The sequence below is a fragment of the Triticum aestivum genome, chromosome 4B (genome assembly GCF_018294505.1).
Source record: "Triticum aestivum cultivar Chinese Spring chromosome 4B, IWGSC CS RefSeq v2.1, whole genome shotgun sequence".
NCBI classification, from domain to species: Eukaryota; Viridiplantae; Streptophyta; class Magnoliopsida; order Poales; family Poaceae; genus Triticum; species Triticum aestivum.
This window is the reverse complement of record NC_057804.1, coordinates 514,258,059-514,282,824: the sequence shown is the minus strand read 5'-3', so window position 1 is coordinate 514,282,824 and position 24,766 is coordinate 514,258,059. Positions and strand designations below refer to the sequence as shown.

General features: G+C 45.5%; 2 protein-coding genes and 1 long non-coding RNA gene across 3 annotated transcripts; all 3 read right to left on the bottom strand.

The window, feature by feature from the left end:
* Positions 1–1,835: 1,835 nt before the first annotated feature.
* LOC123095075 (uncharacterized) lies at positions 1,836–4,253 on the bottom strand. The gene is made up of 4 exons (XM_044516902.1): positions 4,155–4,253; positions 2,965–3,726; positions 2,409–2,875; positions 1,836–2,246 (listed from the first exon to the last, which is right to left on the bottom strand). Exons 2-3 carry the CDS (start codon positions 3,520–3,522, stop codon positions 2,486–2,488), a joined length of 948 nt encoding a protein of 315 aa, XP_044372837.1. The 5' UTR covers positions 3,523–3,726; positions 4,155–4,253; the 3' UTR covers positions 1,836–2,246; positions 2,409–2,485.
* Positions 4,254–4,669: 416 nt separating this feature from the next.
* LOC123095074 (uncharacterized) lies at positions 4,670–5,694 on the bottom strand. The gene is made up of 2 exons (XR_006446091.1): positions 5,241–5,694; positions 4,670–5,135 (listed from the first exon to the last, which is right to left on the bottom strand). It is a non-coding gene; the product is annotated as an uncharacterized lncRNA (long non-coding RNA).
* Positions 5,695–15,551: 9,857 nt separating this feature from the next.
* Positions 15,552–22,786, bottom strand: LOC123093000 (probable galacturonosyltransferase 14). The gene is made up of 6 exons (XM_044514876.1): positions 22,283–22,786; positions 20,011–20,069; positions 19,764–19,919; positions 17,991–18,578; positions 16,872–17,174; positions 15,552–16,409 (listed from the first exon to the last, which is right to left on the bottom strand). Exons 1-6 carry the CDS (start codon positions 22,584–22,586, stop codon positions 16,113–16,115), a joined length of 1,707 nt encoding a protein of 568 aa, XP_044370811.1. The 5' UTR covers positions 22,587–22,786; the 3' UTR covers positions 15,552–16,112.
* Between the last annotated feature and the right edge of the window lie 1,980 nt (positions 22,787–24,766).

Below are 24,766 nucleotides of genomic sequence, written 5' to 3'. Positions count from 1 at the left end.
TTCTCTCCGGTAGACCCCGAGACCACTGTTGATGCCACTATGATCGACTACGTCGACGATGACACTTCTTCCCTTTCAGCGTAGCTTCCAGGCAAGCCCCCCTTTGATCATCCCGATATCGCCCATCCCATTCTCTCATGCTTGCATTAGATTTTGCTACCGTATTTGAATGCTGCTATTCTAATGCATAGCCTGCTTTTGTTACCTACCTGCTTATCCTAAATTGCTTAGTATAGGTTGGATAGTGATCCATCAGTGACCCCCACCTTGTCCTCGTTGCCCCTATTTCATCATCGACGACTCGATCGATGTGATCGAAGACCAGAGCCCGACACCTCACATCACATCAAGCCCCTTTTTGTTGCTCGACTCTGCAGAGTTACCATCGAGTGCCGAGGGTGGAACCTCATACATCACTCCTGATGAGATCTCTATAGTCTAGCTATTCGGTCGTGGTCAATGAGGGTGGTTCCTCCTTCACCATTCCCGATACGACTCTGTTGTGCAACACCTCAAGTGTGAACCTCAAGGGTGGTTCCTCTTACATTCACCTTGCTGATTACATCGAGTGGAATCCTCCAAGGGTGATTCCTCGGGTTTTTCCCTTGATGTTTGGACACACGGTTACCTTGACTTTACTTGAGACCTTGGTGAAAGTCGGGCGGGCCCGGAGAGCACCCGCAAGATAATAACGTGGCACCGCCGGGCATTCTGGGCCCTTGTGGTAAGTCCACGAGACGGGGCGACGAGGTCACTTCGATCGTGCATCTCTGCTCGTCTCTGCAACCTAATAATACACTATGGTTTGGGTATTTGTTCTGAGTTGGCCTTTGGGCTTTACGCACCAACCACCGTGCGAGAATAGTTATGGGCCTCGGCATTGTGGTATCAGCCGAAGCTTTGTCAGACGTCTAGTTCAGCAGTGCGGCACGGCTGGGCCGGCACCATCCTATAGTGGTGGAGCCTGGACCCGCCCTGTACGCAACGACCCGGAGTGCAACGGGCGATGGGCCCAGACCCTGGAGTGCTTAGGAGGTAGACCGGCGGGGACCTCTCTGCTGAGCCTAGGTAGGCCTGCGACATGTTGATCTTCTGAGCCCGGGCATAACCCAGGAAAGTGTGTCTGGCCAGAGTAATCAAGAGTGTTGGGAAACATGGTGCACCCCTGCAGGGAAGATTATCTATTAATAGTCGTGTCCATGGTAACGGACGTTCAGACTTATATTGTGATCTTATATAACTAGAAATGGATACTTGAGATATGTGGCTCCGAGATTGCTTTCCCGCAGGGAGTCGGGGAAGGATCTATGGGCGTTGTTTCTACAACATGCTTGTTAATTATAAACTGCTATTCTTTGCTCTCCTACTTGATGCAACATGCTTGGAGCTGCTTGAAGATGCTAGTCTTTGATAGGCTAGGCCTTCCCCCTCTATTCTAGCATTCTACAGTTCAGTCCACAGATACAAACCTTCCATTTGATACCAATGCATACTTAGTATAGATCTGATGCTTGCGAGTACTTTGGATGAGTACTCACGGTTGCTTTGCTACCCCTTTTCCCCCTTCTTTCTTCTTTCCGGTTGATGCAACCAAATGATGGATCCCTGGAGCCAGATGCCACTGCCGATGGATGCTACTACTTGGAGACCGCCGACGACCAGGAGTAGTTAGGAGGTCTCAGGCAGGAGGCCTTGCCTCTTTGATCGTGTTGCTTTTGTGCTAGCCTTCTTAAGGCATCCTTGTTTAACTTATGTCTGTATTCAGATATTGTTGCTTCCGCTGACTCTTGTGTATCGAGCTATGCATTCGAGCCCTTGAGGCCCCTGGCTTGTAATATAAAGCTTGTATTATTTCAAATTGAGTTTAGAGTTGTGTTGTGATATCTTCCCGTGAGTCCCTGATCTTGATCGTACACATTTGCGTGTATGATTAGTGTACGATTAAATCGGGGGTGTCACATGTACCTACCAGAGCAGTCGGACATATCAAGCCTCACACCAGGGATTTTAGGACTAGCCGGTGTCTTCACAACTGTGGGTTGTGCATCTATGTTGAGAGCAACAACTCTCGTTGGGCAGTCGGTAAAGCCCCTGGCTGTGCAACAGACGCACCTCTTGATAAGTTCATCCATGACTTTGGCTACAAACTTTATCATATCATCTTGCACATTAAACCAGGCGGTATTGATTTCGCACTGGCACCTTGCATTCTGCTCCTTTAGTAGGATGGATATGACATCCAATGACTGCACCAAATATGCAACAGTAGAAGAGATGAGATGCAAAACCCATTTCCATCCTATGCACTACATGTAAGATTAATGGTCTATGCAAAAATCAACGAGCATCGAACATGTAATATCTGGAAAAGAGCACGACTGGGGATGATATTCATTGGGGAAGCTTACCAAAGTGGGGTATCACCTATGCATGTGTTGTGCAAAGTTGATTGGGCCGAGGGCGCGGGGAGCTGTCTCAGCACCCACTAAAGGGGTTGCCGATGTTGCAAATCCATGAATTGCTCCTGGCATTGCTTTTGTGTCATCCCCAGGGCTCGGGCTTCCTTTACCACCAGCTGATGGTTGGTTAGTACTATCTTCATTGCATTCTGTGTGCTTGGAGCGGACATAGCATACATCTTCGTCTCACCGGAATTGTACTTTGCCAAACCGAAACAGACATTACAACAGACGATTTGAAAAGAAACCATGGAACAACAGACTCGTTGGAGTGTTGACATTACCGTGCAGTTGTAGCACGACAGGACACTTGTACCAATCTTCCTCATGCTTGCCTGGTCATACGCGCCTATCCTGGGGAGGACATCATGCCTTTTGTTGAACATACCTAAATTGATATTGTCAAGGAAGAATACCTGAAGAAGAAAAACATAAAAGAGACATCAGCATGGTTATGCAGGCTATATGTCAGTAAACGTTGATGCGGTCATCAAAAAGGACAAACCTGCAGCCACAGATGACAACCAACCAGATTAGTATTGAGGTTGCCTGCTAGCATGTTGTTCTTGACCCGACGGACTGCCTCCAAGAGAGACTCAAGCACATACTCACACCAGTTGAATTGGGATATGGCCTCCGTGTTGGCAAGTGCACCCCAATAGTCAATTGTAGCATAATCGTGTTTGGTTGTTGGCGCCAACACATGACCCATTACAAAAATGACAAATGCAATCTGAAAGTAATCCTTTTCAAGCTTACTGGAAGACTCGGATATGTCTCGCAACAGGAACTCCTCTGCAGCCTTGAGACTATGAACACCTGTCTTGTCCATCCCGAGTGTGCCTTTTATAAATTGAACGGCCTCCGGCAGTATGAAACCATCACGTCCTCTCACATTACGATGTCCACACGGGATGCCAAAAACTTTGTGCACATCTTCTGGGCAAAACTTCAATATCTTCGACTCTGACAATACGATTGCATGGTGCCTAACACTGACCTTGCTCATTGTCCATGCACTAAATTTAAGGTTCAACTTGTGGAGCAGAGGCAAATGAAGCATACCACCGAAACCAATTTCTGGAACCAACCACCTTTTGAATTCATCAAATGACTGTATTACTTCTACTGCTCTTTTAACTGAAATTCATGAAGTAGGTGTTGGTGGAGCCTGTCCTTCATTGGCGTCGGGTGCCTGTTGACCGCCTTGAAGTGTTGCATTTTGACGGGGTGCATTAGAACTGCCTGAAGCAGACATGATTACAACCTGCAGGAAAAAAGGTGACAATTCTTAACCAATATATAAGCCGTGTAATCTTGTGAATGGAGGAATATGAGACATGATTTTCGGACTCCTTGATAGGTACCTACGCATGCAGTAGAGGAAAGTAACACGAAAAAGTCAGAAAGTTTATTCTGCCTGTAATCTGCAAATGCAGGCGCTGGATTTCGTTGCCAATCTAAAGAACACCAGATCCGTGGTATGCACTAAACAAAATGTTATGATTCTATGAGTGGTATCTATTTTGCAATCCAGATCAATTAGAGGAAAGAACAACTTAAAATAAGCACGCATCATCCAGAGTAGATCCGTCCCGGGATCACGCATAAGAAGAAGGCATGTGGGCGAGAAGATGAGAGGGGCGGGGGCGGGGGTGGGGGTGCGGCAGCCGGAGACATAACCTGCTAGCATACCTGGCATAGATCACCACGAGCAGGGGATCCACTCCGTCGGCTGAAAGGGAGAGTGGACAGCGCAGTAACTAGTTGGTGGGCAGGCAGGGGCGAGGCAACAAATAGATAAGACTACCCATAATGGGAGTAATATAGGTAGTAACATCACACATATCTAGATAAAATAGATGATGTGGCAAGCAATACATGAAGAAAGAGAGGTATGTGGTAACATAGCTAGTTACTACTAGTATGAGTAACATCACACATATCAAAGCAAAATGAGTCTATAGCCTAATAAATGAAGTGCTGCATGTTACTACACATATGTTACTCCCCATTGTAGAGGTAGTAACATAGAGTAGTAACGTACCCATGTTACTACTCTATGTTACTACCCATTGTGGCTAGTCTAAGGCCGCCCGCTGTTGTGCTCTATAGATGTAGGTGGAAGTGAATTAGTAATTTGAATGAGCCAGCCACCTGTGCACAGTAACCGCATTTAAAAATGTTGACTCACACAAATATGAACGTAATCAAATTGAAACCCAGGGACCTGATTTATTGCTATCATGCATGCTCGATTACAAGGATTTAACTTAGCACCACACAGATAACTGACGAACAGGATAACTGATGAACATGATGCGCTAACTAGTTCTTCTACCTGCTAAGCAGATACGCTATCTTGACTAGAACTGCTAACATAAACACCACAACCACCAAGATGGCAGCAACTAGTGCAATAAGGACGCTTGACGTGGACGAGGCTCTTCCTCCTGTGCTCAACCGAGCGTGCCCTTTCCATTCGGGGTGCTCATCGGGGCCATTCCTCACAAGCACGACTCCACGGCTCCATTCCTCCATTGATTCACCTGCCCTGGCTCTCCGGTGCATGTAAGATGCGGCCTGATGAGGCGAGTCTTCAGCAGTGGCAAGCGTGTCTGCATTCAGCTCCGCCCGATACTCCTCGCTCGACGTCATGTATCCACAAATCCCCTTCTATAAAAATACCAGGAGAAAAGGAGAGGAACGAGAATTGTAAAAAAGTAAATCCAACTGGGAGGCACCAATTAGCAGGTAATCGACTGTGGATAGAAAACTTACATCCCTATTAACGCACTTGTAGAAGCGATGGCCGGCGTTTACTCCGCTGCGAGCAATCCAGGTGTATACCGGGCCTTGCAATCCTTGCATGGAACGAGGGGCAGGATATCATCGCGCCCCGTCGAAGATGAAGATGCAGACATGTCTATGCTGCCTTTGAGTTGTGAAAATCGGCTGATTGATTTGTGGTTGAGCTGAGGATCTGGCTGGGAGCTCGGCTGGATGGGGGGAGTTATCAAGTGGATAAGCGTACGCAAGAAGCCTGGTAGCTGCAACGGTTGGATACATTTAATGAGGTGTGTGACGGCGTTAGTCCAGGATCTCACTGGAACCGGCTCAACACATGATCTTCTTCCTGATCCGCGCCTGAGATAGCTAACGGCGTGACCATAATTCCCCCTAACTTGTGGGCCACAGACCATAATAAAAATACAAAACTCAAAAATAGGCCAGACCAACACTGCCACACTCTGCACATCACGAGGGAGACGGGTGGTACAGATTCCGTGATCTTGTGCGCCCGCGCTCACATCAGCACTTTCGCTTTACTTGCCCTTTTGGAACTTATAGACTTATGCCTTTTGGTTTGTGTAATGCACCTGCTATCTTTCAAAGATGTATGACGGTTATATTCTCTGACTTTGTGAAAAGATTGTTGAGGTTCTCATGGATGATTTTTCTGTTTACGAAACTTCTTTTGATGATTGCTTAGGCAACCTTGATCGAGTTTTACAGAGATGTGAGCAAACTAATCTTGTCTTGAACTGGGAGAAGTGCCACTTTATAGTGAATGAAGGTATTGTCTTGGGGCATAAAATTTCTGAACGAAGTACTGAAGTAGACAAAGCTAAAGTTGATGCAATTGAGAAAATGTCGTGTCCTAAAGATATTAAAGGTATAAGAAGTTTCCTTGGCCATGTTGGTTTCTATAGGAGGTTTATAAAGACTTCTCCAAAAAAATTAGGCCTCTTACTAATCTCTTACAAAAAGATGTCATTTGTTTTTATGATGATTGTATAGAAGCCTTTGAAACACTTAAGAAAGCCTTGACCTCTGCACCTATTGTTCAACCACCTAATTGGGACTTGCCTTTTGAAATTATGTGTAATGCTAGTTGATAACTCACAAGTATAGGGGATCAGTTGTAGCCTCTTTCGATAAGTAAGAGTGTCGAACCCAACGAGGAGCTAAAGGTAGAACAAATATTCCCTCAAGTTCTATCGACCACTGATACAACTCTACGCACGCTTAGCATTCGCTTTACCTAGAACAAGTATGAAACTAGAAGTACTTTGTAGGTGTTGTAGGATAGGTTTGCAAGATAACGAAGAGCACATAAATAAAACTAGGGGCTTTTTAGATGAAGAAACAACGAAGTTAGTATAGCGAGTTTTGATTGGTGGTGGTAGGATTTGCGGAATTGTCCCTAAGCAATTGACTACGTTACTAGACCAATAGCAAGTTTTATGTGGGAGAGGCCACTGCTAGCATGTCATCCCTTACTTGGAATTCCATGCACTTATGATTGGAACTATTAGCAATCATCTGCAACAACTAACGTTCATTAAGGTAAAACCCAACCATAGCATTAAGATATATTGGTCCCCCTTCAATCCCGTATGCATCAATTTCTATGCTAGGCTGAAGCTGCTATCATCCTTGCCCTCCAATACATAGTCCTATCAACATACAACTAACCCTATGGTGTGATCCATGCACGAGCTCATATAATGGGAACCAAAGGACAGCAACATAACCACAAGCAAATTAAGCCAATCATAGCAATTCACAAATCACTGATAGGACAACAAAAATCTACTCAAACATCATAGGATGGCAACACATCATTGGATAATAATATGAAGCATAAAGCACCATGTTCAAGTAGAGGGTACAGCGGGTTGCGGGAGAGTGGACCGCTGAATATAGATGGGGGAAGGTGATGAAGATGTTGGGGAAGATGACGGAGGTGTTGGTCTAGATCGTCGTCACACGATGATTTCCCCGGCGGCGTTCCGGCGCAATCGGGAGAGAAGGGAAGAGAGCCCCCCTCCTTCTTCTTCTTCCTTGACCTCCGCCTAGATGGGAGGAGGGTTTCCCCTCTGGTCCTTGGCCTCCATGGTGGTGGAGGGGCGAGAGCCCCTCCGAGATTGAATCTCTTTCTCTCAGTTTCCTTCTGTTTCTACGTTCCCAAATTCTGGCATGTCACCGTTTTCTAAATTCCCGGAGATTCGTAACTCCGTTTGGGCTGAAATTTTAACATGATTTTTATCCGGATATTAGTTTTCTTGTGACAAAAGAAGGGCATCAACCACCTTATGGGGTTACCACAAGGTCCAGGGCACGCCCTACCCCTGCGGTGCACCCGTGTGGCTTGTGGGCCCCTCGGGCATCGTCTCGTGTTGATTCTAATTTCCCAAAATCACATATATTCCAAAAAATATCTCTGTATGTTTTTATCGCGTTTGGACTTTGTTTGGTATGGATATTATGCGAAACAAAAAACATGCAACAAACAGGAACTGGCACTGGGCACTGGATCAATATGATAGTCTCAAAAATAATATAAAAAAGTTGCTAAAAGTATATAATAGTTGTAGAATATTGGCTTGAAACAATCAAAAATTATAGATACGATGGAGAGGTATCAGCATCCCCAAGCTTAATTCCTGCTCATCCTCGAATTGGTAAATGATAAAAAAAGATAATTTTTGATGTGGAATGCTACCTAGCATAATCTTGATCATATAATCTAATCATGGCATGAATATAAAGACACGAGTGATTCAAAGCAATAGTCTATCATTTGACATTAAGATAATAATACTTCAAGCATACTAGTAAAGCAATCATGTCTTCTCAAAATAACATGGCTAAAAGAAAGTTATCCCTACAAAATCATATAGTCTGACTATGCTCCATCTTTACCACACAAAGTATTTCATCATGCACAACCCCGATGACAAGCCGAGCAATTGTTTCATACTTTTAATGTTCTCAAGATTTTTCAACTTTCACGCAATACATGAGTGTGAGCCATGGATATATCACTATAAGTGCACTAGAATGTGGTTATGAGGAGGAGACAAAAAAGGATAAAGTCTCTCATCAACTAGGCAAATTAATGGGCTATGGAGATGCCCATCAATCGATATCGATGCAAGTGGGTAGGGATTGCCATGCAACGGATGCACTAGAGCTATAGGTGTATGAAAGCCGTCGGATTCGGGGCTCCGCGGACCCAAGAAAGGTTCAAACTCTGGGGCGTGTGCGAGGAACTCAACCTATCCAACCAACCACCCCATCGTCCCACGGCCTAGCTCGATGAACATGGAAGAAGATGGACTCAGCAGTTTACCCAGGTTCGGGCCACCTTACAGTGTAAGACCCTACTCCTGCTTTGTGGTGGATTAGCCTCACGAGGGGCAGAGGATGAACAAGTACAAGGGATGAACAACCTCGCGAGGTCTGCTCTGGTGAGGGTGGAATGGATTTCCCTATGGTGGTGGTGGTGGTGTGTGTGTGTGTGTGTGTACACATATATTAGCAGAATAACTATTCTGATAACACTTCCTTTCCGCACTGCACGCTCAACGCGAGGGCACTGCACTTTCACTAGCAGGGGTACTGCAATACAGAAACTAGTGAACTTCGTGTCGAAAAAAACTGCACGAGGTGTTTTTTCGGTACCTTTTTCGCTCTAGCTTTTTAACCATTTATCGGAACAAGGCGTGTAATGTACCGTTGAGAAGCTATGGATTAGGCGCAACTTCTCCATGTTGAACACTTTTCGATACTCCCCACGGTTTAAGAGCAGTTATGAAAACGGTGCAGCGCACGATGAGTGATAGCGAGCGTTTTTTCACTTTTTTTCTAAACCACTCGTCGAAATGAAGCAAATGATACACCGTTGGAAAGATATCGTCGAGGCGCATCTTTTTCATATCTATTATTTTCTCTAATTCGTTACGGTTTAAGAGCAGTTTTAAATTTAGTAAATCGCAGAATTCTATTTTTTTCGAAAAAAATTCAATTTTCGTATCGTTTTCGCTCCATTTTTTGAACCGTTATTCGAAACGAGGCGTGTGATACGCCGTCGGAAAGCTATGGACGAGATGCAACTTTCATATGTTGAAATGTTTCTGAGATTCCTTGCGGTTTTTAGTTAATTTTGAATATCGTCTGGCTGACAACGAGAGGCAGCGGCGTTTTCACGAAATTTGTACAAACCGCTGGTCGAAATGATTCAAACGTTATGCCACTGGAAAGATATCGCCAAGACGCAACTTTTTCATGTTGAATACTCTCCCTAATTCCTTACGGTTTAAGAGCAGTTTTGAAATTACCGAAATGCGGACACTGTTTTCGCGACACCAAAATCGACGAGTGAACTTCATCAGACAGAAAAGCGCACTGCTTCAGATTGAAAACCGCACTGAATCTGACGGGCAAGTGAACTTCATTGTTTTGTTTTGTGGGGCGTAAATTTTTCCAGACGAGCAAAGGAACTGTGCTTCACGTCGGGCGTAAGGGAACCGCAACACTATGAAGAAGTGAACCGCATTTTTTTTGTCATTTGCGCATCATTTTTCAGCACTTCACACTATAGTAAATGAACCGCGAACGTGCCGACCGTATACCGCATTAATTTTTTATTTTCCCTTTTTGTGATTTTTACCTTCGGTCTAAGTGAACCTCAACACTCTTCAAAGTGAACCACAAGCACTCTTTTGAAAGTGAATCACACTACTCTTTTTAGTATTTTGAACTTCTTCAACGAACACAACATAATTTTTTTGTAAATACATTTTTTTTCAAATGAAGTGTACTTCAAAGTCCTTCAGAGTGGACTTTTTCAACACCGGAGAGCACTGCATTTTCCTTTTTCTTTTTTCTCTATAGAGTTTTCCGTTTCCCCGTCGTGCACTGCATATATATACTCTTTTTGGTTAGTAATGAAATACGCACTACGGGAACGAGGCGAGTGCACTTCATTTTTTGTTTGCACGCTACAAATTTTTACACATCGCTTTGTGGACTGCATGGTCACGACATCGGCTTCCCCCCACGACAACACCTCCTCTGTCCCTTCTGGCCATGTGTATCGCTGCGACGACGCACATACAGGTATTCAGGCCCTGCCGAACAACACTGCACGCCGTGCCGAATAGCACTGCACGCCCAGTCGAACATGCCTATATAATGTTTCAGTTTTCTGTTAACTTCATGATGCCATGTTATGAGCTTGATAGTAATTATTCTATGACTCTTTTGGAGATGCTCCAATTATATGATTTGAAACATGCTATGAGTACTCTGTTCACATGCCATGCTTATTAATTTTGGATATCATATGCCTCTGTTTCAATCTTGCAAACATGATATCATAATGTTGTTGTTTTACACTTGCTGAAACTGTTTTAACATTCAATCTTGTCTTGTTGGTTCCCACTAATCCATGAGCCATATATATATATGATGTCATGATGATATTTGCTCTTTGTTATGTGTAATTTATGCCATGCCCTTGGTTGCCATGTATAGTTGTCGTAGCATCTTTGTTTAATGCCTCCAACATACCATCATATTAACTCTGCTCATGCATATGCTCCTGCGTTATAAAGTTACTTTTTGCATTGATCATATTGGTTTAATCTTGGTGCCTATGAACCTGAACCTTAATGATATTTGAAGTATGTTATCTGTACATGAAGTGCATGTCAAGTTTATGCTCATATGATTCCTGTAGCATGTTGTTTTGATGGTTGCAAAGTGCATAGTTGTTGTTTTGGGCGGATTGTTGTTATATCTTGTTTGGAGTGTATGTGTTGCACCGTTGCTCCGTTTTGAGCATGCTCTACATGAAACTTGCTTAGAATTGCATGTAGTTTCATAACATCACGTTTAATCCTTGTTTTGAGTGTGTTTGCTTGATGTTTGAATGCATTTTGCATCAATGCCATGTTTAACTTGTTTTGCTCATATCTTCTAGGTCGTAACTCCGAATTAAATGAACTTTATATGTAACTTGACTAGATTTTCGCGTAGATCATCTTGGTACATCTTAACTTGCTGTTTAACAACTTGAACATAAGGTTTATTCAGATCTGGACCAATTTTGAAATTTGCATATGAGGACTTACCGGATTTGTTATATATTGTTTCCGACCTCATTTAAACTTGCTTTGATGTGTTATTCTTGTATGCATTATCTCTTGCCATCAGTAGCATCATATAGCCTTTGTCATGCATCATATTTGGTTGAGCATCATGTCATGCTTATGTGTTGTGTGTTTACCATGTTGTTTGCTTCTTTCCGGTTGTGCTTCTTCTCGATAGTTTCGGTTTCGTTGCGATCGTGAGAATTCGTTCGACTATGGTTGGTTCGTCTTCACCCGTTCGTCTTCTTCATGGACTCGTTCTTCTTCCTAGCGGGATTTCGGGCAAGATGACCGTTACCTTGGATCTCACTACTATCATTGCTATGCTAGTTGTTTCGATGCTATCGCTATGTCGCGCTTCCTACCACTTGTTTATCAAGCCTCCCAAAATTGTCATGTCAGCCTCTAACCTTTTTCACCCTTCCTAGAAAACCGTTGTTTGGCTATGTTACCGCTTTTGCTCAGCCCCTCTTATAGAGTTGTTAGTTGCAGGTGAAGTTGAAGTTTGCTCCATGTTGGAACATGATTATGTTGGGATATCACAATATCTCTTATTTAATTTAATGCATCTATATACTTGGTAAAGGGTGGAAGGCTCGGCCTTATGCCTGGTGTTTTGTTTCACTCTTGTCGCCCTAGTTTCCGTCATACCGGTGTTATGTTCCTTGATTTTGCGTCCCTAACACAGTGAGGGGTATGGGACCCTCTTGACAGTTCGCTTTGAATAAAACTCCTCCAGCAAGGCCCAACCTTGGTTTTCCATTTGCCTAACAACCTAAACCTTTCCCTTGGGAGTTATAAACCCAAGGGTCATCTCTATTTTAACCCCCCCCCCCCGGGCCAGTGCTTCTCTAAGTGTTTGTCCGAACTGGGCAGCCTGCGGGGCCATCTCGGGGAAACTTGAGGGCTGGTTTTATTCGTAGCTTGTCCCATCGGGTGTGCCCTGAGAACGAGATATGTGCAGCTCCTATCGGGATTTGTCGGCACAGTCGGGTGGTCTTGCTGGTCTTGTTTTACCATTGTCGAAATGACTTGTGCACCGGGATCTCGAGTCTGATCAGATGTCCCGCGATGGAGGATTGTCTTCGCGGATCGTGAGCTTATAATGGGCTAAGTTGGGACACCCCTGCAGGGTTTAAACTTTCGAGAGTCGTGCTCGCAGTTATGTGGCAGATGAGAATTTGTTAATATCCGGTTGTAGAGAACTTGACACCAGACTCGAATCAAAATACCCAACCGCATGTGTAACCATGATGGTCTTGTCTTGATGGTCTTGTAGATGGGCCGTACCAAGCCATCGAGATGGAGCCACTCCATGGGCCGCAGGCAGGCAAGTCTGGGTACCCTGGTTCCCAAAACACCGACAGTAACCCCCGAGCCCAAGGCACGCTCGAACTTGGCTTCGAGGCAAAGCCAAAGACAAGGGCGAAGCGCCACGGGTCCTAATCGCCTGCGGGCCAAGCTGATGCGTGGCGCCCGATGGGACGTGGGCGCCTCCACTTCCCCATGCTGCCTCGGCAACTGCACAGCCATTCGAAATTGGCCCAAAGTCCAGCCACAGCCTCCTCTTAACACTAGCGAGAGGTGGGGTAGGGGTGCAAGGGGGCATCCCGTATAGTCCCGTATAACTAGGAAATTAGTTCAAACTAAGCTAAATCCCACCTGAAAAGTTATAACTAAGACGATTGATTTTTACTGTGGAGTGGGGCGTGTCGGTCGCCGCACTGCACCCCTAGGGGAGAGGGAGAGGGAGAGGGGAGGAAGGGAGAGAGGACCACTTGGGGGTGACGGTTGTGGGCGTGGCAAGGCGGTGGTTTTAGTTCCAGTAGGCGGTGAAAAGATGTTCTCGGTTCAAGGATGTAAGAGCAACTCCAACGAAGCGACCGAATTATCCGCCTGCATCCGTTTGCGTGCGCACGGATAAAAGACAACGCCCAACGCACAGACTCATTCCTATTTCTTGTCTATTTTGTTTTCGCGCAGATCCATTTTCGTCCCAAATTTAGGACACATTGGATCGAAAGCGAACGCTTTTCTGCGTCCCCTCATCCGTGTGTGTCCGGGCCTAACCCGCCTATCATCCACCCATCCGTGTGTCACTTTATTCGCTGGCCCACTGGTCGCTGCCGCAGGTCGCCGCCGCCGCACCGCGGAACCTCGTCGCCTCCGGAGTTCCCTGCGCGGCCCAGGCGGCCTCCGCCGCCTCCACTGCGATCCACTGCCACGAAGAAGAGAACCCGACCGCCGTAGCTCTCGGGCGCCTGGCCGCCACGCCGCTCGCGGTGCTCGCGCGCCCGGCCGTGCCTCCCAACGCGCATCGGGGGATGCCGGCTTGCGGAGGTTCCTGAGCTTGGCACGGATCGAGGCCCCCGCCGGCTTCTTGGTCTTCTTCTCCGGCGTGGGGACGATGGTGCGGATAGGGCGCAGGCGGCGTTGGTTGGACGACTCGGCCTCAGAAGAGGAGAAGCCGCGGGCGCTAGCGCGCACGCACGGTAGCTCGTCAGGGGCAGGTCAGACGTAGGTCGGACATTCGTCGGATACTGATCAGACGCAGGTCGGACGCTCGTTGCTGGCCGCGTGCGTGCGTGCGTGCGTGCACAGCCGCATGCTAGCTGCTGCTGCATGCACAATCGCCGTGGCCTTCGCTCGCCCGGCTCGCCGTGTCGTTCGCTCGCCGTGGCCACGCTTGCCCCGCTCGCATCGCTCGCTTTGCCGCGCTAGTCATGGCCGCGCTCGCCCCGCTCGTGGACTTCCTCCAGTTCACGGACTCGCCCCGCCGCGCTCGCCGCAGCGCGCTGCGCTTCTCTACCGCGCAGCAGCAAGAGCCCACCATGGCTAGGTAGGAGCTGCTCGCCTGCTGCCGCTGCCGGCCTCGACCAAGTTGCAGCGCCCACGTGGCCATGGAGGCCAAGTTGCAGCGCCGACGTGGCGGCAGTCCAGGCAGCGACTGTGGCCATGGATGCAGCTGGAGTTGCCCTTCGAGGACCTCCGTGCTCCGCGGCATCCTCCTGCGCGCCGCCTCTGTGCCTCCTAGGCGTTTGATGAAATGCCGGAAAGCGGACGTCTCACAACTGCGACAGCACCGTTGGGTGCATATACCGACCCCCGACCCAAATCAAAAAGCAGACAAAAGTACCCGCTAGGGCGACCCAAACAGATAAGGCTGCGCTTGGATTGCCGTTTTCCAGCCATCTACACGTGTAAAGTATACCCCCGTAAAAATAAAACGGACGAGCTACTTGGATCGTCGTTTTTGCGTCGTAACTTTTACACCCGGTTTCACTTTACACTTGGATATCGTTGGTATTCCGTCGGTTTGCAAAACACTGCTATGTCCGTCGTTTTCCCTAGTCGCTGGCATTCCGCCATTCTTGCTCGGTCGTGATTGACTAGGTAGCCACAACCGAGGTAAGTGCCGCAACGGCTCAACCGGAGCACGCCGAGGCCACCGCCACCGCTCGCCGGAGCGCCGCCGTAGTTCCCCGGAGACACCATCATCACCAGCGCAGTCGCCTCCTGCAATCCTGCCGCATCAGCTTCACCACCACGGCCCGCCATTGACGCCGAGTGTCCGCAGCCACCACCATGGGTGCTTGCGCGCCGCCGAGCTTCGAGTCGACGGTGCCGCAGCGTCCGCGCCGCTGCCGGAGCGCGTGCGCTCGCCGCCACTGCAACCAAACACCGCTGCAGCACCCAACGTCCGCCTACACCACCACCGGTCCACGGCGTCCCCGCTGCCGCCGGATTGCCTTCGCCACTGCAGCAGGATCCTGCGTCCGCTGTGGCCGCGCTGTGACGACGCCTGGCGCTCGTTCTTCTGGTAGCCAACGGCATAGCGCACGGGAGAGACTCTCCGAAACAAGCAAAAATCCGACGAACCAAGCGCAGCATATACATGTGGGAATATCCGGTTGTATTTTACAAATCTCCTGTAATATACAAGGGTATTCATATACGGATGTAAAACTTCTACAGGGATTCCAAGCGGGGCCTAAAGAGCAAACAAAACGCGGGTCCACTTGGGTCGGCCAGTTGGAGTTGCTCTAACATCAGCTCGAGTAGAGTTTTAGTTGCTCTAACATCAGCTCGAGTAGGTGTTTGCTTCCCCGCAAACAAAACAAAAAACATAGGTGTTGCGACGACTCCTAACTTCAAAGAATTAATATCTGCACATTCCTCAGTTGTAACAATATCCTGTAGGTACTCGCAGCAATGGCATATCTACTACAGTCTTCTCCAACCTCTACCAGAACGATCACAAAACTAGCAGAACAAAATTTTAAGAAGGAAAAAAGAATAGATGGAGGAAAAATAAACATTATAAACTGTCACGACCTTAGCTGCCTCCTTTCTTCACCGTGATAAATCCATGTTCCATTTGCTAAACCATCCGCTGCATTATTCTCCGATAATGGATCAGCCCAATCCCAGAGGAAGAGACCTCACCAAGCTACCCTTGATAGTTAACACTGTCCAAAAGAATGACCAACCAATATGATACAGATGAAAAGAATCGTGTGCCCATATGATACAGATCAAAGTATCGAGGTATCTGCAACTCGGTTGGTGCAGGGGCGTGTCAGAGATATATGTATGTATTCACTGATGATTGCTTTCCTCCTTCAACAGCAATCCACCTCTCCAGTAAGCAAATGAATGGCGGGGCTATGCCCCCTCAGTTCAGTGTGTCTACACCATTTGTCCAAAGTCCTTATCTGTCGTATAGGGGCTCCAAAATATGGCAGTTTCTAATGAAGTCGTTGGAGTAATTTACGTGCTTGGTCCAAAACGGTTGCAAGTTTTTAAAAGCAATGTCTAGCCATGGTTTGCACTGACCATTGTAGTGGATCACTGCAGCCTTCTTAACACTTTCGATGTCCGTGCTTTCTTGGTATCCTAAGCCAAGCATGTGCCAAGATGGGTCGATACCATGGACATGACCCCTGAATGCTATAAGCGCAGGTGGTAAAGTACCAAATTTCCAGAGAGTAAGACCGGCTTTTAGATTCTGCAAAAAAATGGAACAATTATGAAGATGACCAACAGTGCCAACAACTATAGCATGTATTAGCATCACAAAGTTTAAGCTTGAAACAAAATTTGTGAGTAACTATTCTTCATACCCAAGTGGCATTTGATATAGGCAAGTGTTTCACTCTATGTATGGAGAAGTGAAGACAACACAGGATTGCAGATAGGGAAATAAAATTTTCATTATTTCTTTAACAGTTATACAACAGATGTTAAAATCAAGTACTTCATACACAGTTTGGAACACTAGACAGCACAAATGTGACATAAAACATGACTGAAGCCTGAACATTTTCAAGTTGGAAATGACATTACTAAACTATGCAGCGCAAATTATAGATGTGTGGTTCTTCAAAGAATCAACTTATTCATATATAAGATTGTACCTTAAGTTGACTGATTAAACTTAGGAGGTTTTTGCAAGGTTAAAATGTGTTACCTCCTTCAACCAGAAATGGTATGTATCCCTAATGTTTGTCTTCCTCCAAGCTTCCAGATCAAAGACATTCATCCCATATGCCCATGCACATTCATCTGGGTCAAGACTTCGATCTATAACAGGGTGAGAGAAGTTGAAATATGTCCTGAAGCGCTTAGACATCACCCAATTATCTTCACCTCTGCATGTCTCCACAGCACCATTCACCTTTCCTTCAAGATCAATCTCCCAAAGAGGAGATAAATCACGCTGAACAACAATGTCATCATCAAGGAAGACCACCTTGTTGAGGCTTGGAAAGAGCTGGTTTAATGAGAACAGCATTAGGTTTAGGAATTGTGAGAATCACAACATACCATCAGCCATGACCTTACAAGCAAAAACAGTATCGACACAAGTAAAGAATATGCCAGAATTGGACAAAAAGATAACAGCATCTAGAAGAGGAGAGGGTGGCACATTTTAGCAGCAAGCAGAATGAATGTGGCAATCGTGCAGGAAGAACACAAATGCACCTTTTCGTCTTAGTATCATATAGAAAGAAAATCAAACATGGATATTAACAATGAGATGGGTGGTTGGATATCTATCTTGGCAGGTTTCAGCATTCATCAACTTGGTATACGTGGATAGACCATATCTTTACTTAGTTAGTTGCCATAAATGTCATATTAAGCAATTTTCCATGCTTGAACACATTTTAATGCTATTTTGGCAAACCCCTGATGCCACAAAAAAGGAAATTTAATTCACATTGGCTGCATAACCTAGATCGGAGCATATTTATTACATATGATTTTATTTGAGTTTGCCCCAACCATCGATTTAGTGATACATTTTCACATCATTGTTCTATTGTGCAAGAATGCTAGCAGGCAACAAAGTGAACTCAATAAGAAAGAAGGTGCCTCTAAGGTAACCACTAATAATAAGTTGTTGAAATGTGCCATGGCATGACATTAATCTTATCATGATCATGGAATATACTAGTTGTAAACATACTACTTGAAAGCTATACACTTGCAGTCTTGCACGACAATCCAAAACATTTGACACAAAGAACAGCCACTTGTAATAGATAGAAAGCCAAGGAAGAGAACATTTCTGATCAAAAGGCACCTCAGGCAAATAGATGCGCAGATGGTTAAGCAGGGATATGTATTTGGGGCTTCGGGCCTGCAGCTTGGAAGCAAGCACCCTTGGGTTGTCACTTGCACTGGAAACTGTTCCATGATCTCCATGATAGTGATTTCTGACTCCACGGTGGTTTTCTATAGCCTCTAGTACTGGGACATTCTCTCTGGTCAACCAGTCAAACTGATGAACACCTTTCACTTCAACTATTGCAGGTGATACAGAATTAAGGGCAAACCATGAATGCATCCCTGGATATGTTTTTTTATCAGTGATAACATGGAAGACTACTTTCTCAGGTACCGAGGAAGACCGTACAGTTGAGCTGACAACGACTGAAGCAGCAAGGATGTTATCACTAGCAAGAATATAATGCTGGAAGGAATTATCAGAAAGCAACGGTAACAGTTCAGGTGGTGGCAACTGTTTCCTTGCATGAGCATTTGAGGAGTATTCATCGGTAAGGCGCAGAGACAGGCAATGAATGCCTTTGGGAATAGCAGTTGAAGCATAATGTTTATACAGCTGTTCTGCGAGCCTTGACCTCTTTACCTCCTTATCCATGTTTTTCATCTGCAAAGAAGCACATGACTAATTAAACATAGTTTGGAAACAAAATGCAAAGCTTTATAGCATATAGCAAACCAGGAATAATAGCCATGAACTAAGATAAATTGTGCCAGCAAGGACAAGTGCGGAATTCTACAAACCAGTATATAACAAATCAAGCTAGTAAAATAAAATTGCAAAATGACCAGAACTGCAGAAACGCGTGCTCCAAAAATGGCAAGGTAAAAGGTAATTTAGTTGCAAGTCATGGTAAATTACATGAATCAGCTGCAAAACACCCCTAGCGAAATGTGAGTTAGATACACTTTTTCAAAAGATCACAAACAACAAAGAGCATATCATGCCTGCAAATTTTTTAGAAACGATTTCTTGGTAAGTTGTGTAGATCACAGCATATGGTGATAGAGACTCCGTGTTCTCACACAAGGGCAGAATTATCATGTACATTAAAAAATGCAGTTCAACCTACTAATTCTATGGCTATGTCCCAGATCACAGAAAGATATAAAAAACTTTGCACAATCCAGAGTGACTGTTTCTTCCACTTAACAATATTTTGAGTTTCTTAGATTTTGCACAGAAACACATAGTACAAACCATATTGAAGACTACCCGTATCACAAAACAAATTTAGCTTGAGAAGTTAGCTGCTGAGGCACGCGCCAAGTAGCAATACATGATTGTTCGGATCCAGTCTTCTGAAGGATTTAGAGAATGCAGTGCTTTCTCAAAAATACTTTAGTATCAGAAGTTTGAGAGGTTTGGGTACAGCAGACATTCCTATCTCAAATCTGTCATGTTAAAAAAACAATAACAGCCTCTTTTCTTATATAGTTAAAAAAGATGGTGCCTCAATTCCTAGGTGATACTTTCCCTTCCTAAGTTATCCAACACAATTATGCAATGTAGAAAACATGGATATGTCTGTAAAATAGCGTGCGAGCTAATTTTTGCAACACACATGCCAAAATTTCAAGTTTTACATATCTAATCATATAGCATGTAATTCTGCAAACAATATAAGGGTATACCCGAAGATTAAATAAAATATAGCTCTAGAAATATAGAAATATGAGCTGGCTAAACAACAAAATATGGTCTTCGGATGCTTTAAAATCCAAGCCAGTGCAAATTTGAGCTTCAAATAATGCAACAGTACAGATTAAAGTAGCACTGTTAGTTTCATACCGTAGCCTTCAACCTGACAGCAAATGTCCTAGCGTCGTAATGGTTATCCTTCATCTCCGAAAGAAACTCCCTGAATGATTCTGGTAACTTCTTATCAGAAGTGGATTCCTCATTGTTAACTTGATCAAAAATCCTATACAGGTCTTGCACCAGTCTCTGTTCCCAACAAGTAAAAAAAGTAAATACATATTCCCCTCTACAAATCATGTTTTACCAACAGAATTAGTCAACGAGTTAAGTGTCTTACCGTAGAATCACCCCCCTGCCTACCAAGGAAACTAGGTCCTATTCGCCTCCCCAAGCAATCTGCAGATCAGGATTGCAACAGTTACACCAAATATGTGCAGCAAACTTGTACATGTAGAGCTCATAGAACAAGATAGCTAACCATAAGAAAAACATGACATCCAACAAAATACACATCTAGAGGACCAAAATACCGACAACTCATGGACAAACACAATCTTCCTAGTGCCATATCAGCAGCTTGAGAAAAACATATGCCTACATCTGAGCTAGAAAGCTTACACATCACAATCCAAACAAGGAGATCCTTTCCATACACAAAAACTAGCATATTCTTGGAGCCTATTGGCCAAGATCTCTGGCCACTACTCCCTCCGTTCCTAAATATTTGTCTTTCTAGAGATTTCAACAGGTGACTACATACGGAGCAAAATGAGTGAATCTACACTCTAAAATATGTCTATATACATCCGTATATGGTAGTCCATTTGAAATCTCTAGAAAGACAAATATTTAGGAACGGAGGGAGTACTATAGAGAAGCTCAAGAGCCAAAATGTGGAGCCTATTTGGCCAACATCAATAGTCGCTGCTATAGAGAAGCTCAAGAGTCAAAATATGGTTTAGCACCCAGGCAAAATGTCTATCACCAAAGGCATCAGTATGGTAAGTGGTAACTTGACTTATCAAAATATGGGTTACATTTTTTAGGGCCAAATGGGGTGAGCACTATTGCAAAAATCAAAAAGTTAAAAGCAGGCATTTGGACCTATGCCATCTATCTCATCCTCCCAGTGGATGGTATATTCCGCATCTGTTTGGGATGGTACTAGGAGAATCTTTTTCATTTTCTAACCATGAAGCTGAACAGGGAGATAGATCCAACAAACCAACATTCAAGCTCTTATGGAGAAAAAAAACTCTGCACACAAGGCAGCGAACTGAAAGTCTCAGCAAAAAGAAATTAGACTTCAAATTAAAAATAAAACATCAAATAAAGTGATTACTTAGTCCGAACATGACCAGGGTTTGCTGAGACTGGGAGGGGAGAACTATCTAGTAACCCAAATTAAAAATCTAATCAGGTCAGAGCAGATTGCGCAATAAGCCTGCTGCAAGGGACGCTTCAGTAAACACATTTAACTTCAATGGGCGATAGAGAGGGTTCAGCTAATCAGCAGAGAGGTAGACTGATATTAAGAGAAAGCTGATAGCATCTTTCAGGGTATCCTTTCTACTGCAGTTTTGCAAAGAGTTCAAAACCAATTCCTTCGAAATCCAACAGTGCGTCTGAAAGCGCTAAATCCAGCTCCCCAAGCTAACCCATCGATGGCTGAAAACTAGAGAATGAAGATCCTATATTTTGGCCAATAGCAGGCAATCATGCGGCCGAGATGAAAAAAAGAAATAACTAAGCCAAAGCCTAATCATAATTCATAAACCCAAATCACTAACTCTCTTGGTTCCACTTCAAATCTCCAGAGGTAACGTCATCAAAACCTGACACCTGAATCTCTAACTCAGTAAGTTTGCTGAAAGGGTTGGAGAGGAGAACTACAAGGTAGCCTGAGTTAAGAATCTAATCAGGTCAGAGCAGAGTGCCAAATAAGCTTTCTGCAGGTGAATTGATCAACCAGGTGCATGAAAGGCAATGCAATAGCTCCCTGCCTCCTCAGTTATCAATGAGAAGCAAAGAATTTGGGTAGGGTTCAGCTAATCAGCAAACAGTTGCAGCTTGTGGTATAACGATACGTAGGGAAAGCTGATAGCATTTTCCGGTGTGTCCTTTCTAATCCAGTTTTGCAAGAATTTCAAAAGCAAGATAGAACTATTCCTTCCAAATCCAACAGTGTGGCGGATTTCCAGCGCCCAAATCCACAACCCAGTCGATGGTTCAAAACTAGGGAGTGAGGATACTACATTTTGGCCAATAACAGAAAATCATGGGGCCGAGATCTGAAATTAAACTAAGCCGAAAGCCTGATCATAACCCCGAATGACTAACTCTCTTGGTTTCACTCCAAAACACCAGAGGTAGATCAGGAAACCGGGCAAGCTGAATCCCCAGCTGAACAAGTGAGCCTATATCATCGAGGAACAAACAAACCACACGTTTTCAGCACGAAATCCACGCATGAGCCATCTCCATATTTCCACATTCCCACCGATACCGCCAAGACCGCACGGCCCAGGGCAGTGAGATCCAAGGTTCGCCGGGCCCCAAAAGCACCGAATCACTAGGCCGCGGGGGGCATGAATCGATCTTATCCTTACCGATGGAGGAGCACTTGGTCCCGCCGGCCTCAAGCGCCGGCACGGCGAGGAGGATGAAGGCGAAGGGCAGGAGGCAGCCGAGCGCGACGACGGCCGGGAAGGCGACGGCGCGGAGGTACCAGGCGGCGCCCCACCCCCCGCCCCCTCCGCCTGCCCCGCCGGCGCGGCGGGCGGCGGGCGGCGGCGCGAGCGGCGGCGGGGGCGGGGGCGGCTGCGGCGCGACGCGCACCTTCATGGAGTCGACGACGCCATTGCTGCTGGAGATGGTGATGCTGCGCATGCTCGGCGAGATCCGCAGCTGCATCCTCCACCTCCCCCGCCGACGGCGCCGACGAGGGGAGCTCCGACGACTCCGGCGGCCTAGGGTTCCGGCGACGGCGGCGAGGCGGTGGCATTGGGCAGAGACATGCTAATCGCACGGGCGGTACTAATAGCAGGGAGGGAGGCGAAAGGGAAAAAAAACAGGGAATAATGCTGGTCGCGCGGCCCGTGCAAATACGAGCTGACCCGGGGGCCTATCAGCTAAAAACTGGCTCTGAGGGATTTGAGAATTTCCGGGAGGGGAGGGGGGAGGCCAACGGAATATGACGGTGGTGCGCGCCTAGGCGAGGGGAGGCTGGTTGCTTCTCCTTGCCTTCCTCTTCCGGCTGCGTCGAGAGATGGCTTGGTATCTCAATGTTGCTTTCAATGATATTATTTTTCTATGAATAATTTATATTTTATTAATTAAAATCATGGTTAAAATATGACCCAAAATACGAGGGGGCTAGTAAACCAAGACGGGGGATAAATATATAGTGGAGCATTGAGACCACAGTAAGGCGGGACACTATGACTACCTGCACAATCAAAGGCAAGTTTGTTGTTGTTTCATTTTCCGTTTGCTTAAACTTAGGACTAGTGTTGTTGCACTTAGGATCACTCTTCGACTGCCTCCTGATCGATGTTAAATTTTTGTCATGTCAAATTTTATCAATTATCATTAAGCAAGCATTAAATATATTTTGGATACAGTAGCTCCTCTAATGAATTGTATCTTGTTGTTCTATCTAAAGAGTTATCATTCAATGAGTTTTATGTGAGAAAAATATATGAGTTGTCTTGGTCTTGGTTCTAATAGTTAGATCTATATTAACACATGATATTTCTCTCTTTTCTCATTTAACAAGTGTCACTTTAGATTTTTTTTCCTCTTGGATGTCATGATTAAGATATAATCTAAGGGCACCCTCCAATGCATTATATTTTAGACCGTTGCATTAAATATGCACTTAGATATAACCCCTCCAATGCATTATATATTATTGTTGTATCTAAAAGAGCTCTAATATAATGTGGTTTATGAGATAAAAAATATTGGTTGTCTTAGTTTTGGTGCTAAGAAATATATCCAGATTAAGATATGGCGATTATCTTTTTTCCTTGTTAAATAGAATGACACATGAGATTGTTTTCTTAAATGACATACTTAAGATATACTCACTGCGACCCATGATATAAGAGCGTTTTTGACACTTTTTTTCTCGAATATGCACGAGTGTGCATATCATTCATTAAAGAAGGGAGGGGAGAGAACCCCAAATCCACATTACAATCTTATTTACATGCGGACTTCGTCCGGCTCTACCTCACACCACAAAAGACCTACTCGCTAGTACCCCCCGTTTCCTGCTCTACTTCGAACCCTACATTGTTTCCTTTGAACAAGCCCGCCTTCGCCCATAGTCTACCTTCCTCCTGTATGCGTTGTATGGTTCGTGGTATCGACGGCCTCTCCCCATTAAAGATCACGTCATTCCGCTGTTTCCAGATCATCCACATCCCAAGAAGGCATTTTGCTTTGTGCGCACGCCCGCTGTCTGAATTTCCGTCCTGCCTCATCGACCATTGTTGTAGCGGTTCATTCTGCCTCGGCTCGATGTCCACCCTCTCCGTCAGCCGTCCCATTGTCGACCAAATCTGCCTCGCAAATACACACTCCATCAACAAGTGCTGCATGGTCTCATCATGTTGGTTGCACAACGGGCATGTATCCTGGTGGGGTAGTCCACGTCGAGCGAGTCTATCTGAAGTCCAGCATCTGTTCCTTATCGCCAGCCAGGAAAAGAACCGGCATCGCCTTGGCGCCTTTGTCTGCCAGGTAAACGCAGCGGTTGGGGACACCTCCCTCCCCATGTACCGAGCCGCATATGCCGTACGAGCCGAGAACTCTCCATTCTGCTCCCACATCCACCTCGCCGTGTCTTCCATCTCGTCAGCAAGTTGTACTTCCGCAACCCTTGGCCAAAGATTCAGGAATTCGTCCAGAGCCTCTGGTGGTAGGTTGGTTCCAATGTCGGTAACCCAGTTGTTGTTGTGTATTGCATCCGCCACCAGCTTAGATTGGCGCACTCTCTTTGTGACTCGGTTGTAGATTCGCGGGGCCAGCTCAGACACACGAAAACCGTCGATCCACCTATCCTCCCAAAATAGTGTGTTTCTGCC